A 16,884-nucleotide genomic window follows, 5' to 3' on the forward strand; every position below is an offset into this window, starting at 1 on the left:
TTGGAATTTGCGGCTTGTAATTTTGTGAACAATGTATTGGATTTGTAATTTACAATTTCAGGTACTGCCAAAGAATTCGAAGTTTAAAAATTTTTAATGATAAAATATACTCCGTAGTAATATAGCTACGTTGAATTGTGAGTCATACAATTTCAATGATGCGTGTGTTTTCTTTATTACTTCCTCCACCTCTATATTCTTGTTCCATATCCTAAAAATAGCCCAAATTAAAGAGATTAAAATAGACCAATGAGGTTAGAAACACAGTCAGTCATCTACTGTTATCCACCAAGACTGTAGTTTTCAGGATAAGAAATGTCAATACTTTAACTCCCAGATTGCAGATTGACAGTGCAACAGTAAATATTGTGAACATATTTATCCAATAACTAAAACTAAACAGTGAATTCTGTGTCTCACTCTCATAACTACTTTAAATTTGTTTTCATATAGTACTACCTCGATCATTAAAAATCACTGGGATAAAAAATATCAAAATAAAGTTTAATGCAACCATGCAAGTAAAATTTGAAATTTAGTCAGAAACTTTAAATGTGAAATTTAAAATGAAACAATATACATGGTCGTAAATTTGAATTTTGGGGTTGACAAAATTTAAAAATTACCTTCAATTATTGCACTGCTAAAAAAAAAAGGTTTAATATGCTACCTATCTTTCTTTTTACTGTTCCAACACTGTCAAATAATTTTTCAGTTTCACAAACTTTCCAACTTGGCAGCGCTGACTACCCATTCCATTCGCATTCTTGTCCAATAAGATAACCATTCAATTTCAATACTACAACTAATAAAGTTATAAAACCAAACAGGGTACGAGTAATAGTAATTCAAATATCCCCTGTAATATAAGAGAGCTGATATGAATACTTAGCTACTTTATGAATATTAGATACACAATGAATGAATGTGATCTGATTGCTGATATATCAGTTCAACAAATATGCAGACCATTTTCAATGCTTTTCACCAAGATTATAGGGCCGATAAGAAAGTATGTTGATTCATGAGAAACACCTAAGCATGCAGCAGTAAATTTTGCATTTAATACTCAAATAGAAGAAAAATTCACGAGTGGAGTTAATGTGGTAGTTTACAACATTTCTAACCAGCATTTGATATTCTGACCATTTTTTGTTGAGCCCTTTAAGAATCAAATAAATAGTGTCGTTCGTCCCAAAAAAAACATAAAAGTTATTTAAATGGAGGATAAAGTTTCAAATTTTATAGATATACTCAGTCGTATGCTTACGTCATATCATATGTAGTCAAATTCAATGAGAAACACATGCATGACCCATTAGATAGCATCTACCGATCTTTTAATCTATAAAAAATCGATATACATAAATATCACACTGTAAAAATACATAGATTTTAGAAATAAAATTGAAAAAAATACATGCATAAATTTGACCAGCATAACAAAAAAAATACATAGATGAAATTAGTTTTAGAAATAAAAAAAAAAAGTGAAATGTCATGTGGCACACAACCATTGATTGTCTTATCAACATGTTTTTTTTTGCACGCACCTTCACCTTCACGTTAGAGACCGTGCAGTATCGTACTTAAGCACTAAGCACTAAGCACTTAGCAGACATGCTTTGCGCAACCGCTAAGCATTAGGCTATGGATGTCCTTACATCTCTGTTTGTTAAATGTTGTTAAACTAGCTATCATATTTATTTTTTCGGCTAATTGACTTAAAAAAACACATTTTTATTGTTAAAACTAGAAATAATAAAATCATTAAAATGAATGTATGAAGTCACAGTAAATTTTACTACTGCATTCAGAATAATAGAAGAGTGATGATAAATTAACAAAAATTGTATATACAAAATAGGATATTTTAGGTATTTTACATTGTAATAAATTTATAATGCAATTTATGAATTTGATATATTACATATATATCCTTACATGACCACTTAAGAAAGTATAAGTTTCCAATCAAAATATGTAGTGATTTAGGAAAAGATTAATATGTCCTCATTGTATCTAGAGATTAATATAATTGCTTAATTTACGTGAAGAGTGTAGGCAACGAAATTAAATTTCTGCTTCCTTTTTTCAGTATACATGGTCCTTTTAATTATTTATATATTTTATGATATAAAATTAAAAATATGTTACACAATACTAGTAAAAAATTATTTATTTTATTATTAAATAATTGTTATGATTATAATTATTATAAAATTGACTACATGCGTATATCTTTTTCTTATGCTATCCCCAACTAACTAAGTATGATTATTAATCGATTTACTTGTATGCTCTATATCTCCAATAAAAATTTATGATACACAACTAAATAGAGAGTATATAATAGTTAAAAATAACTTTAAATGAGTAATAGTTATTCATGTCCAGTTATTTTATTTTTAAATAAACCTTAATATTGTATTATAAAAATAATACATGTATATATGCTACTACTAATTAATTTCTCATTATTAGTATCATCTGATTAGTTGATGATCATTAAGTCGATTTCATTGCATATACTACATCTTCACATAAAAATCATGTAACAAAATTAAATATTAAATATAATAGTGAAAAAAAAATTTAAAGTGATAATAGTCATTTACATCCAATTATTTTATTTTTCAGTAAACCTTAAGATTGTAAAATATAAAAATGACTACATGCGTATATATTTAATTTCTCAGTGATCACACAACTAATTGATGATCATTAATTCGATTTAATTGTATACTCTGCACCTTCTTCACGCAAAAACCATAAAATGAACTTAAACATGATATACTCCATGATAGTGAAAAGAACAAATTAAATTGATAATAGTCATTCGCTTTCAATTATATTAATTTTTAAATAAATCTTAAGAGTGCATATTATAAAAATGACTACAGGTATGTATACTCAATTTTCCATTGCTAATATCATCCAACTAATTGATGATTATTAAGTCGCTTTTATTGTATACTCTATATCTTCACGCAAAAATCATGAAATGAAATTAGATATGATATGTAATATTAAAAAATAAAATAAGTTGATAAAAATAATTTTGTCTAATTAGTTTTTATTTTTGAAAAATCTTATGATTGTAAATTATAAGAATGACTACATATATTATTTAGTATTAGTACCTAATTTCTCTTATTTAGTATTAGTACCTAATTTCTCAGTGCCAGTTTGATTAAGTAGATCGATGATAATCCAAAACTAATGATCATTAAGTTTATTTCACTTTATACTCTACATCCTCATTCCAAAATCATAAAATAAAATTAGATAGGATATATAATAGTGAAAAATAAAATAAATTGATAATAGTCATCTATGTCTAATTATTTTATTCTTAATTAATTCTTAAGATTGTAAATTATAAAATTAATTGCATGTACATATACGAGTGCTTTATTTGTTAGTACTATCACTCAAATAATTGATGCTTATTAAGCGATTTTTTTGTATATTGTACATCCTCACACAAAAATCTAAAAATAAACTGAATACGATACATGGTACAAATAAAAATTAATTTAAATTTAAAATCTTCATTCGCATCCAATTATTTTTTAATAAATTATTGATTATAAATTATAAAATTGACTATATGAATATATACTTAGTCACTTAATATTATCATTTAACTAAATGACCATCATTAAGTCAATTTCCTAGTATACTATACATCTCCATGTAAAAATCTTGAAACGAAATTAGATCCGACATAGAATAATACTAAAAAATAATTTAAATTGATAATAATCATTCTCGTTCAAATATTTATTATTAAATAATTTTTTAAATTATAAATAATAAAATGTATATATAGTTAATTTCTCAATGTTATCACCCAACTAATTGTGGATCATTACGTCGATTTCCTTGTATACTTCACAACTTCACTCAAAATTCATAAAACGAAATTAGCTATGACATATAACAGTTAAACTGACAATAGTTATTTGAGTCGAATTGTTTAATTATAAATAATTATAACAATTAAATTGATAATAGTTACTATAATTTAAATTATAAAAATGACTATACATACATAACCTTAAATTTTCTTAGTGATACCACCCAATTAATTAATGATGATTAAGTTGATCTTTTTATATTCTACGTCTTCATGCAAAAAATATGAAACAAAATTAGATAGGATATATGATATATAATAAGTAGTAACAATAAAATGACTATAGTACGCGTACATCTATTTAATTTTCAAATAATTCTCTAATTGTAAATTAAAAAATGACTACATTTATATGTAATACTTATTTTTTTAGCATGGTCGCCTAATTAACTGATGATAATCAAGTCGATTTTCTTGTATTTCTGTATCTTCACCCAAAACCTTTACAAAATTAGTATTACGGTATATAATAGCCAAAACATAATTTAAAATAATAATAGTTATTCTTGTTCAGTTATTTATTATTATCATCATTGTCATTATTAATTTCTCTTTACTGTGGAATAACTTATTGATGAATAATCATTTTTTTATCCCCTATATTTTCTCGCGAAAATTATGAAATAAAATTAGATACGATATAGTATAAGAAATTAGATATGATATATCAAATTAAAATGACAATAGTTAGATATAAATTTAAGAAATTTAACGGTATTACTTCCAAATTTTAAATGATAATATTAGTAAGAGAAAAATTTTACTAAGTGAAGAAATTCTATTTATGAATGCCTAAATAATGGGACGTTTTAATTCCCATGATTGTTTATAATTCCATACTATATATAAGTCTTGTGATTTAATAGTGATTTGACTTTACAAATCTAATAAAAGGGAAATTTAGTATTGAAATAATAGTCAATGAGATAACCGGTTTAAAATTTGAGGGCATTTTGTATATACAATTTTTGTTAATTTATCTTTACCCATAATAGAATTAGATAATCGCATTTTATGGAAACAATGGGACTAGCCAAACTTTTGGAGTTTCATAATCTTTATAGTTGTAGTATCAAGCACCAGGGCAGTAATTATATGATTATCCAAAGTAGTTGTACCTATCTGCTATAACAAGACACGACCAACTATTTTCAACGTTTTGTTTAAGTAAAGCACAAACACAAAATGATGGTAAATAAATGTAATTAATTAACTGTTGCACTGGTTAATCTTTACGTTAAAGATGTTATGATAAACCTCGCTATTGAGTATTTAGAGTACGACATATCCTAAATTTGGGCTATTCTTCATTAGTTAAAGCATGCAAGCATTTATATATTGTTGGAACTGGAATAATTACCAAATTAATTAATGAGCAAGTTGCATAAGTATCCGTAATATACCAAATACGAATTAGTACTATATGAAATATGTTTGTATATAAACTAGGGCAAATTGCCAAATGAATCGCGAAAGAAGGTCAAATCTTGGTTGTCATATCCTTTTCAAAATCTGAAAAATAAATCGTGAAGATGAAATTTCTCAATTATACTATCCTTCCATTGTTTGTGGACTACACGTTGATATGACAACTTGTTTAAAATATGTGGATAAAACATGTTGAGCAAAACCACATCGTCTAGTTAAATTTGAAATGATATGTCCCCATGTTTTAACCTGGCTACTAAATCAACGCGAAATTTTCCAAAAAAAACGATGGGATAATTGAGAAAACTTTGTCTTTCGTTATTTTTTTTTTCCAGATATTGAAAAATGTAGGCTGGATTAGAATTTGATCAGATTTCATGATTTATTCGGTAATTTACTTCAAATAAATTACTCTACATCCGTCAACTCGTAATACATACAATATCGACTTATCTATGTAATACATGTTGGACTTTTTTTGCATCAAATTTAGCCTGTTTAAATATTTGTGAATTGCTGTAAATATGAAAGAGATTATGGCCGCAAGGATTGAGAATCTTGGTGGATTACGACCTAATTAAATTATAAGGGAAAGGGTATTCTTTCCACTTTCTAAACAGGTGTTAGGTCATTTTATGAAAAAGAAACGACAATTATTAGCTTTATTTCAATTTTTTTAGTAATTAACGATAAAACATGTGCTTTTCCAGTATTTGCACAGTCATTCGTTTTGTTGATTCTATTTAAAATGAAAAATATGTGATCGTTAATTATTTACAGATATAGTATTTTTGTATAATCATTATCCACCTGCAAAAAAGTAGTGCAATTATACAACGTTAATGGTGTAACGTTGATTTCCCAACTCATGATGCTTGTCGGAATAACGCAATTTTGAGATTGAACAAAGTGCAAACCACTTAATCAAAATGTTTGCCATAATCACATATGGTATAATGTCGAGTATCTGAATTGATTGGATGCCATAACTTTAAGCCAATCTACAGAAAAATGTTACTACTTGAATATTATATTTTGGTAGAGGTCCCGATCGTACTTTACTTAAATGTCTAATTTTCATTTTTTGTAGAAATTACAGTGTCACAAATTTGCGTGTGTATATAGTTTCATGAATGCAATTTTCTCCCTTAACTTCTAAGCCACTTAATCATGGAAGAAGAAATTGTAAAAAATCATAATTATTTAAAATATATGTATACTCCATAATAGAGTAGCATACATGCATGTTCTAGTTGAGTTTTAGATGATCTTATTATGTTAATTTGGTAGACCTCAAAAATCTAAGACTATGATCACATATTTTCTTGATCCAAATCATCAAGTTCTGGATTTTTGCAAAATCTATAACCAGAATAAACTTTAGCATGCTTAAATATTGAAAAGCTTGAACAAAACAATGCATATTAAAAGAGCAAAGAGTGGAGAAAGATTGAAAAAAGCAATTGGGATCTTGAAACCTACTTGCTACAAGTACTATAGTGGTCCAATGTAGAAAAGCAGTACCAGTACTATAGCTGAACCAATGATGATATACTCCTAAATCCTAATTAAATAGCGCTTTAAGATTAATAAAACATTTAATAAGATTAAATTTGTGACACACTAAGTGTGGCTGCTGAGTGTTGATCAAAACTTTGAAGATTGAATCTTTGTGGGACCCAATCACGAGGCCTTTCACAAACTTTAAGGCATAGACCACACCTTCTTTGCTCTTAATTAACAATATTTTGTGACCAACCCATTTTCAGCCTGTTTCTTCCCACTTTCATTATCATCATCTCATTCTTTCTACCCCACTCTCCATTTCTCCTCTCCCATTAACTCAGTTTGATTAAGCAAGGAAACTTTACAGATCAAGCTTTAACACCCCGCGGTTAGAGTAAATTAATTGGTAAATTTATTAGATTCGGTGTGGTTACGTTTTCTTTTATGAATGAAAAAAATACTCAAAGCCAGATGTTGGCGAAGAAGGTCCAATACGAGTGACTAGATAAATAGCAAAAGAAAAACAAAATTAGAAGTGCACTAATAACAACACATAAATTAACAAATAACAAAGAACAAGATCTAGCTAACAAACAACGTCAACCTTGCATATGTATAGATCTTGCAGCAAATTCAAATACGATCACATAGTAAACAATACAAACTCCTTAAATCGAGATCTGATTATCACAAATAGCAAGAGATACCTACAAAATCCTAGTGAGGTTCCGTACTTAATTAATGATAAGTGAAGTGACTCGTTATATATAGGGATACTATAATTTTCTAACCTCATATAAAATATTATCTAAAATAATAGAATTGTGTAATATTATGGCCTTAATGAATGTCATGTGTTTAGTCTGCTCTCTAGTACTAGCTTAGGTGTGTTTGAACCGGAGTTTATATTTCATTTAGATAAGAGCACAATCATTTTGCAACAATGCTTTTTTTCGGTTTTCTAATTCTATTTTATGGTGTTTGAATTGATGGTATATTATCTATAGTCTTTAATAACATATGTTTGATATGCTATATACTACCACTTTATAGTGTGAAATTCCAAAACTATCCTCTGACTTTTTTATAGTATATTGAATCTAAAGGTTATATTAGTAATTTTAGTTAATTTAAGATTGGCATATTTTGCTATCACTAAATTTTTGTTGATAGTAATACACCCTTTTCTTGCCCTAATATAACGGGCTCCTTGCCCTAAGAATGTGCCACACAGAATAGTTATATGGCAATTGAAATACTAGATTGAGCTAGTAAATACCCTTTAAATGTTCCTATCTACCAATTCAAACACACATTGATCAATTAGTTTCTTGCATTGTTACTTGTTAGGTTAGGATTCAGTATAGGAAAGGATATGTATTGATCATTCAAAACATTGAGTAAAAGTATTGCTATTTTTTATTTAAATTTCTTTTGTGGGATCCCAAAACAAATAGCAAAATATTTGAATATGGATGTAAATGTCAGCCATTGTTATGGCAAAAGCTATATCGAGACTCAGATTTGTTAACTTTTTTCATGATCGTCGTTTTATTAATATAGTCTGTGTATATAACTATATATTTAGTGCGCACAAAGTATAGTAAATTAAGGAAATATAAATATGCCCGGTAAAAAGTTTAATTGGTCTTTCCACTTTATTCCCTAAACACACATCACCTGATTAATTTATACTACAAAATTCAGTAATAAACTGTAATTCAAAATCGACAAATAGTGTAGAACATATAGTAAGTTGTTTGGAAAAGTGTAAAAAGACATTTTTTATTGTGATTGTAAGTTGGGAGGCGTGGGCACATGACCTATGTTTGCCACTCTTAACAGGCTGTTAACAAGTGTACTTAAGTTGTAAAAATGCGGCTTAGTTTATTATCTAAAGTTTCTTTAAATTAATTTATATTAAGTAGGTGGGATCACATTAACTTTTATAAGATTTGTTTTACATGTCACACTCACCGATGTAATTAATACTAGTCCAATCCTTAACTTCATTAAAACTTAATTTCATTTGTAAGTCAGAATTTGGTGAGGAATTTATGGCTATTTTAGTTATGTGTAATTTAGTAATGCACACTTTCAATTTATTTATTAATTGTTAGTATTTCAGAAAGAATATACTATTAATATATTAATTTTTAATAGTGGGACGCCTATTAATTTCAAAACTCAATGTTGATGGTTCACAATTTAGGGTCCATATATAGTACTAGCATTTTTATGGGTTTTTTTTATTCATACAAAACTGGATCCTAATATAAAAATGCAAAATAAAATCACACGGAGGGGATTCTTAGGTCATTGTTAGTTTATTTTTAGGTTATTTTAATGAAAGATGACTTAAATGATCTAAAAATAACATCAAACCCAAATTTTATAAAATGTCCTGAAACTGATTAATAATGACCTTTCGTGTTTTTAGTTAATTATTGGTCATTGGATAACCTAATCCCAAGGCCACAAGATTTATGCCGCATTTCTGATTTAGATGCATTTTTGTTTGGATCATCTCCCGCATTTTTACAGACTAAATTAATTTTTCTATTTAATTTCAAGCCAAAAAGTCACAAACTAACTCTTCACTCATCCTAATCACATTCAATCGCAAAATTAAATGAGATTTATTTTAAAACAATTGTAAAATATTGATTATTTTTGTTCGTTAAGTAATTAATATTAGTTGCATATAAATGTAAATTACACATAAAATTAATTATTATATATTTTACACCCCACCAGATAGATATCCAGCAAAACATGAGATCAGCTTCCATTAAGACAACATGATATAATCGGCGATGGTAGTTACATGCAGCCAAATTAATCGTCAAAAAATAAGGGGAGAAATCAAATCATGCACGTCAAAATTATACTCCACACTGCACCAAATTGTAGTAGAGTTTTCTTTCTCTAGAAAGGGAACAAATAATTTCTTATAAATTATTGAGATGGAATTAAAGAATAAATCAACAGCTGGCAAAATATTTGATGGTTCAATTGAAATAAGAAACCTAGGGAGACAATGAGTGATGCCTATAACCATATGTGGCCACACTTTAAATGTAAATTTGTAAATTGTGAATGGATTTTTCGATCACTTTTGAGCATCAATGCATGGGAGAATTTGCACGTGATAATTTCTTTTTACAAAATACCATAAATATGGAAAATTGAAATATATATTACAATATAGTACTAAAAAATAAACAAATTCTGAGTCATATATGCATTTGCTTCTGTCCCCGCATAACTATATCTAGTTATCTACCCATCATGGTGGGGGTCGAAGTGAAAGTAGTACTTTAAATTCGAAATTCTCTTGCAATTTAATTTATTAACGTTTGAACGATGTAATTTTAAATTAAAAATTGTTTGAAGTTATTTTATGCTTGGATTATTGATTAATTATTATCTGTTTTGACAAATTAATTAAATTTTATGAAACATGAGTATTCACAAATTGCACCCAAAATTATTTCATGTGACAAGAATAGAAAGTATGTTATTGGAAGCCTTTGCACTTAGTGAATTTGTGAATTCCAAAACCGGCACTTTTAAGAAGCAAAATGATTATCGACTTATGATTCAATAAACAGCACTCCCCTAAATGAGGGAATGAAAAGTCAGATAATTAATCGATTTTTCACTAGAGAAATGAGAAATTTTCAGATGAAAAACATTGGTCCCTCTTCTCAATAATTAGGCATGGAATAAAAATACTAGTACAACTTTTCAATTAGCATACATTTTTGTGCATATTCTCTTTCCCTCACATCACCTATAGATTGTAGCTTCATTTGTCTCCTTATCCCACAAATATACCGCATAATAGTGAAAATATTTTAGAGTACATAGGTTTTAGCAGCACATATATAGGTTTTTAAAAGCATTTATTATTATCATTATATTGTCAAGAAAAACACCAAAAATGGTTTATAGAATGAGGTTCGTCCATTTGGTGGTAGGGGTTGTTTCAATATTTTGAAATGACACAATGATAGCCTTCTCCCACTATCAGTTGTCATTTAAGACAAATACTTTTTGAATAATTATCCCAGCCATTCTAAGAAGAAAATGAAATCAAAGTTATAAAAGTAATTTTAGTGTTCCGTATTTAATTAATATTTCCCCAGCACTTAATTATAGTCTTATTAGAGTCGTCAACCACCTAAAAACGATAATTATGCATAATTATGACTTTGACTCGTTAGAGTCTCACAATTTTCTAGTACTAAGATATGGATAACTTTATAATTACTTCGACAAATATATGGCAGATCTTAGTGTAGCACTCCTAGTATTCTATTAAAAAGGTATGACTACAAATATTTGACTATATTAAAAATAACATCCCACTGCGGAGAGTGCAGACCTCATCTACTGCATGCAGTTCATTAGATAAAATTTAAATTAGAATATTCGGTGAGAATTGTTGAACAACTGGAGAATATAATATCCTAATTAGTAACCGCACAATTAATTAATATATTATATAGAAGTATTATTTTAGGAAATCAATTGTTACAATATTAGTACTACTCCTACTAGATTACACATATATCTGTGTGTGAGTGTCGTTTATGTTGGAGAACAACAGACATACAATATGGGCCTTTGGCCCAAATATTAAAGGAAGCTAAGAGTTAGTCTTATGAATATTAAAGTGGATCTCAGCCCACATAATATAAACCTTTTATGGTCCATTGGTGGTCAGCATCGTGACAGAGAAGGTCAGCGACGTGCCGTGGTGTCCGACGAAGTCGCGGTTGTGGCTGCAGTGGACAGCAGATTTGGGTTGTTGCTAAGTTTGCTCTCGGCCGGTTTATTTGAGGTATTTTTGGGCCGAAGTGTTTTTTTCTTGGGTTGTTTTTTGAAGTGGTTCGGATTAATTTTGTAATCCAAATGTTTTTTCATGCTTCAATGTAAACCGGTTGTTTAAACTATCAGCACTGGGAAATCTACAATACTCCATGGCCATGTTTGGTTGGCGGGAAAGTAAAGTCGATAAGGAAAATGATTCCTAGGAAAATAAATCCCAGGAATATGATTCCCAGTAACTTTATTTTCCTGTGTTTGGAAAATATCAAGATTTTAAATTTATATTTAATTTAAACACCAAACTAAAAATATACTTATTATTTTTTTATTTATAAAAAAAATATTATAAAATTTTAAATAAACTATTAATTACAAATAATAATAATTATATAATTATATTTATTATTAGAATGGATAGTTTAAATATGGATTATCCATCGTAATATATAATAATATAATTATAATTATAGTTAGATGGACTATTATAATACTCATTTATTATAATAATAAATATAATAATTATTATATTATAATTCTAATATTTATGAATATTATGATTGAATAAATTTTATAAATTAAAATTGCACTAAGACTTTATTGATTTATTATTAATTTAATATTTATTAAAAGATTTATATTATATAATTATATTTTAATTTTTTAATACTATTATGAATTATTATAAAATATAAATATAATTATGATAATTTTAATTATAGTATTTATTATAGTGAAATTAAGTATGATTTAAAATTTTAAATTATTTTTTAAACATTGTAATTGTTATTATTATTATTATTATTTATCATTATTATATTGTTATATTATTATATTATTATTATTATTAAAACTATACTATATTGCTTAAATATGTAAAAATCCTAAAACTGGGAAAAAGAATATCTAAGAAAAGTTAGGTTTCAGAATCCTGGAAAGTTGTACTAACTTTTCTTGTTCCCGAATTTTGATTACTTTCCCAGTTTGATTAAAAACTGAAGCAAACGCAGGAATTTAAAATTTAAAGAATCAGATTACTTTCCCAGACAGAATCCTGACAACCAAACATGGCCCATATGTCATCTTAGTTCATATTTTTATTGCATTAAAATAAAGCCGTGACACTAAAAATATTGATATGGAACTTAATTATTATTTTGGTTATTGTGTTAAAAATTGTTATTTTATTGATTTATTTTGAGTTGCAACAATGTGTGTGCTAAGCTAATGATTAATATGTGATATTTTCTACATATAATTCATTGATCAAAACTACTTCTATTGATCAGTTTTAAAATCTTGATTCTCCTCCTAGCAATAATTTATGAAAACCTCTTCTACGATAGGTAAAAAAGTCTAAATTTTAGAAACCCAACAAAAAAGGAAAGATATATGCTAAAAAAATAACTTTCACAATTCACAAGACGCGCATAATTTATGGTGATGTAGTACTATGGATTGAAATTAAAGTATACACACAAAAAGCCTACCGATAATTAAAGTAACTGTCACCAACAAACCGAGTAACTATTAAGTGGTTCGGACATATTCGGCACCTCATGTGTCCAATCAGTCATCCTAATTGTAGAAAATACTTCTCACGTATTTCTATTTTCTTTCTTCTGTACTTATTATTGATTGAACACACAAAGTGATAATATCTCTGGACCGGACCACCGAACTTTATTAAAAAACCCAAGCAGAAGCCCCACATTTTTTAATTATTTATTAGTGATTGTAAACTTTGCGTCTCAGCAATATACCCGAAATTAAAATTGAGACAATACTTTCTACGCAATAGCAACACAAGATAACAAAGTTTTGGCGACGTGATCTTCCTCCTCACAACCCCAAAAACAGCAAACAAAAACCTCACTCAAAGTTAAGCTGCCCAACTAAAATCCAGTTAACGAAACTGCATTATTTCAAACAAAACTCATTTTATATAAAAACCAAAACCATGGTGATCATTTTCGTTCCTTGCAAGCCAAAACAACCTAGCAAAGCAAACCAAATTTCCTTCCATTCCACTCATCCCAAACATTCATCAATCCCCACCTATATATAGAGAAGACAACACAACAATTTAGTACTAGTTCGTATACATCAATGGAGATTAAGCCATCGTGTCAAGACATGATAATCGAAGAAGAAGAAGAAGAAGAAGAAGACGACAAAGTAAAGGCGCCGCTACTATCAAGCAAAGGCGTACCGGAAGTAGACAGAAACCTCATCCAACAAGCCATCAGCCAGACGTTTCAAAGCACCGCGTGCCTCGCCAACCTCCTGCCCACCGGCACGGCCCTCTGCTTCCAGCTCCTGGCGCCGATATTCTCCAACCAGGGCCACTGCGACGCCGCCGCCCGGGCCATGACGGTTTCGCTCCTCGGCCTCTGCGCGCTCTCGTGCTTCCTGCTGAGCTTCACGGACAGCGTCAAGGACCAGAAGGGGAGCCTCTGCTACGGCTTCGCCACTTTCAAGGGGCTCTGGATTATCGACGGATCGGCGACGCTGCCGCCGGAGATGGCGGCGAGGTATAAGCTCAAGTTTATTGACTTCGCGCACGCGGTGATGTCGGTGCTGGTGTTTGCTGCGGTGGCGATGTTTAATGAGAATGTGGTGGAGTGCTTGTGGCCGGCGCCGTCGACGGGGATGAAGGAGGTGCTGACGGCGCTGCCGGTGGGGATTGGAGTTATGTGTAGTATGCTTTTTGTGGTTTTTCCTACGAAACGGCATGGCATTGGCTTTCCACTCACTGATTGTTAAATCCTACGCCTCAATATAAATGTTCCTTGTGTATTCACTATCTTTTTTTTCTACCTTCTAATTTTATGGATTAATACAAACATTGATGGGTTAAGGTTGCGTTGAAACGTTTGATAATAAAACTATAATGAGAGAAAGGAATACAAATTAGCTATCTTTATCTAAGTATCTATTATATACTCCATTCGTGCACAATTAAATGTTGTAAGTTAATCTGACACAAGATTTAATAAATGCAATGGAAAATGAATTATTAGTTTTAAAATAACATACGAATAGAATGAGTTAATAGAATATGAGATTCTTTACTAAAAGTAATACTAGTAAATAAAACACTTAGGCTCTACTTGGTACGATGGAATGGAAAGAGGAAATGGAATAATTTTTTGCTTGGTAGTAAATTTTTTCATAAGAATCACCATTCCATTCCACATGAGAATAGTCATTCCATCCATTTAGCTAAGGAATGACCATCCCATTCCATTTCATTTTCCTTTCTTCTTGTTTAAATTTTTAATAATTGAAAAATCACACACACATGCGCACTAACACATATGCACACACACCCTGTTGAAAAAGTAAAATGCGGAAAATAAAACTCAAGAACTCTTGAAGGCTACATTTTGATTGATTTTGAATTATTCTTGTTGATGCATAGTACATATGTAACACCCCGACTTTTTACCCTAAGGCTTAGAACACCGATCTATATATATATATATATATAAGTTTCGCGTCTAAATTTTCTTATTATTACTTCTTGTTATGATTAATCGTTGTGAAGTATATTTTGAGTAGTGAACAAAAAATAGTAATAGTCAATATAAATGTTTGCTCTAATAAAAGTCCGTTTGTGAAGACCGAGTTTCAAATAAAAGTCCGTACACGAGTTCAACGTTTAAGTAAATATTTATAAAAAAATAAAATACTCTCCATGCCCTCCGGATCTTGCGCAATAGCCACGTCTTGAACCCCGATACCTACACGAATGGATAAGAAGCACGTTAAATCAAGACGAGACAATCGGACGAAATCAAATCACATCAAACACGCAAACCAAACGGCGGCTCACGTTTTCCAATTGACGGCTCACGCCTTTTTGAGAGACGTGACATAATATTCTTGCCATTTTTGGCATGACAAATGATTGAAGTGACAACTTACCTTATTTGGCAAAAAGTCCCTAACCATTGGGCAATATAATTCCTCCATGAATCAAGCTTTTACCCATGTTCTTCCTATGCATCAATTCTTCTATAAATACTACACTCATCTCATCCTTGAAATCTTTTATTCCACTACAAAGAAACACTACACCACCAAATTTCATTCAAGTGAGGATTTGGAAAGTTTCAAGCAAAGGAAATAAAGTCTCTTGTCACCACCTCCACTTCTTCAAGGTAACTTTCTTTCACCATGTTAAATTCTCTAGACTTTACATCACAATTGATTAAATTCGATCACACCATGATAGCGATTCATTCAAACATTCCCTTCTCATACCAATATCAATAGACCAAACATTGCTCATTTTTTTTTTAAATCAAGAACTAGGTACCTTGAACATAAGACTATCTATGCACATACCTAAATTCCTTTGGTTCAAACAATAACTTAGCTATCATATGTTTAAACCTATAGACTTGAACACCAAAACATGTTGTCATTCTTGAAACCACGAACTCTCTTATCGAAGTTAATATCGAGCATAAGATGAAAATGTGGACTTAGCTCTTTAGAGTTCATGAAAACACCGAGCCACCGAAAACAGCCACCCCCGCCTCGCTGCCCTCGGAGCAGCCACCGCCGCCCCGCTGCTGTCTCCGGCAGCCAGTCGCCCCGCTGCTGTCCCCAGCAGCCACCGCCATCGCTGCTGCCTCCGGCAGCCACCCACGACGCCGCAGCTACCCCGAAAGAAACCCCGCTACACCCTTCTCCCCTCACTCGGCGAATCGGCGCCTGAAATCAAACCGAGAGTAAGAAGTATGTGTGTATGTTCGAACGTCCATAAACTTAGTGTGTGAGGTGAGAGGATGAAGAGAAGGAGGGAAGAAGAAGAAGTACCTGGACGGCGGAGGTCGGCGGTGAACGGGCGACGAGGAGAGGAGGAGGCAGACACGACCGGCGTCCGGCGTCGCTCGCCGGCAACGCCAAGGCGGCTGAGGCGAGACCGAGAGAAAGCGAGACTGAGAGAGAGAGGAAACGCGTCGGCGTCCTCGCCGGCGGCGCCGTGGCTGAACCCGGCGGAGTAGAAGAGAGAGAGAGAGAAACCGAGAGTGAGGCCGAGAGAGAGGGAGGAGCCGCGAGATAGGGGACGGTTGGATGGAGATTTTGAGAGAGAGACGAGAGGCAGGCAGGCCGCCCGGCGTCGCTCGCCGGCGGCGCCATGGCCGGCTGGGCAGTAGAGAAGGAGAAAGAGGGGGGGGCGC

General features: G+C 30.8%; 2 protein-coding genes across 3 annotated transcripts; one reads left to right on the top strand and one right to left on the bottom strand.

The window, feature by feature from the left end:
• Positions 1–13,769: 13,769 nt before the first annotated feature.
• On the top strand, positions 13,770–14,549 carry LOC125212756 (protein DMP6-like). The gene has a single exon (XM_048113003.1). It carries the CDS (start codon positions 13,799–13,801, stop codon positions 14,453–14,455), a length of 657 nt encoding a protein of 218 aa, XP_047968960.1. The 5' UTR covers positions 13,770–13,798; the 3' UTR covers positions 14,456–14,549.
• A 744-nt stretch (positions 14,550–15,293) lies between these two features.
• On the bottom strand, positions 15,294–16,884 carry LOC125215854. 2 transcript variants are annotated; one of them, XM_048117420.1, is made up of 3 exons: positions 16,520–16,884; positions 16,188–16,414; positions 15,294–15,435 (listed from the first exon to the last, which is right to left on the bottom strand). In XM_048117420.1, the coding sequence occupies exons 1-3, from the start codon at positions 16,841–16,843 to the stop codon at positions 15,366–15,368; spliced, it is 621 nt and encodes a 206-aa protein (XP_047973377.1). In that variant the 5' UTR covers positions 16,844–16,884; the 3' UTR covers positions 15,294–15,365. The 2 variants fall into 2 exon arrangements, with proteins under 2 accessions (XP_047973377.1, XP_047973376.1); XM_048117419.1 differs by having other exon boundaries at positions 15,294–16,414.

This window comes from Salvia hispanica, chromosome 3, assembly GCF_023119035.1.
Source record: "Salvia hispanica cultivar TCC Black 2014 chromosome 3, UniMelb_Shisp_WGS_1.0, whole genome shotgun sequence".
Taxonomy (NCBI): Eukaryota; Viridiplantae; Streptophyta; class Magnoliopsida; order Lamiales; family Lamiaceae; genus Salvia; species Salvia hispanica.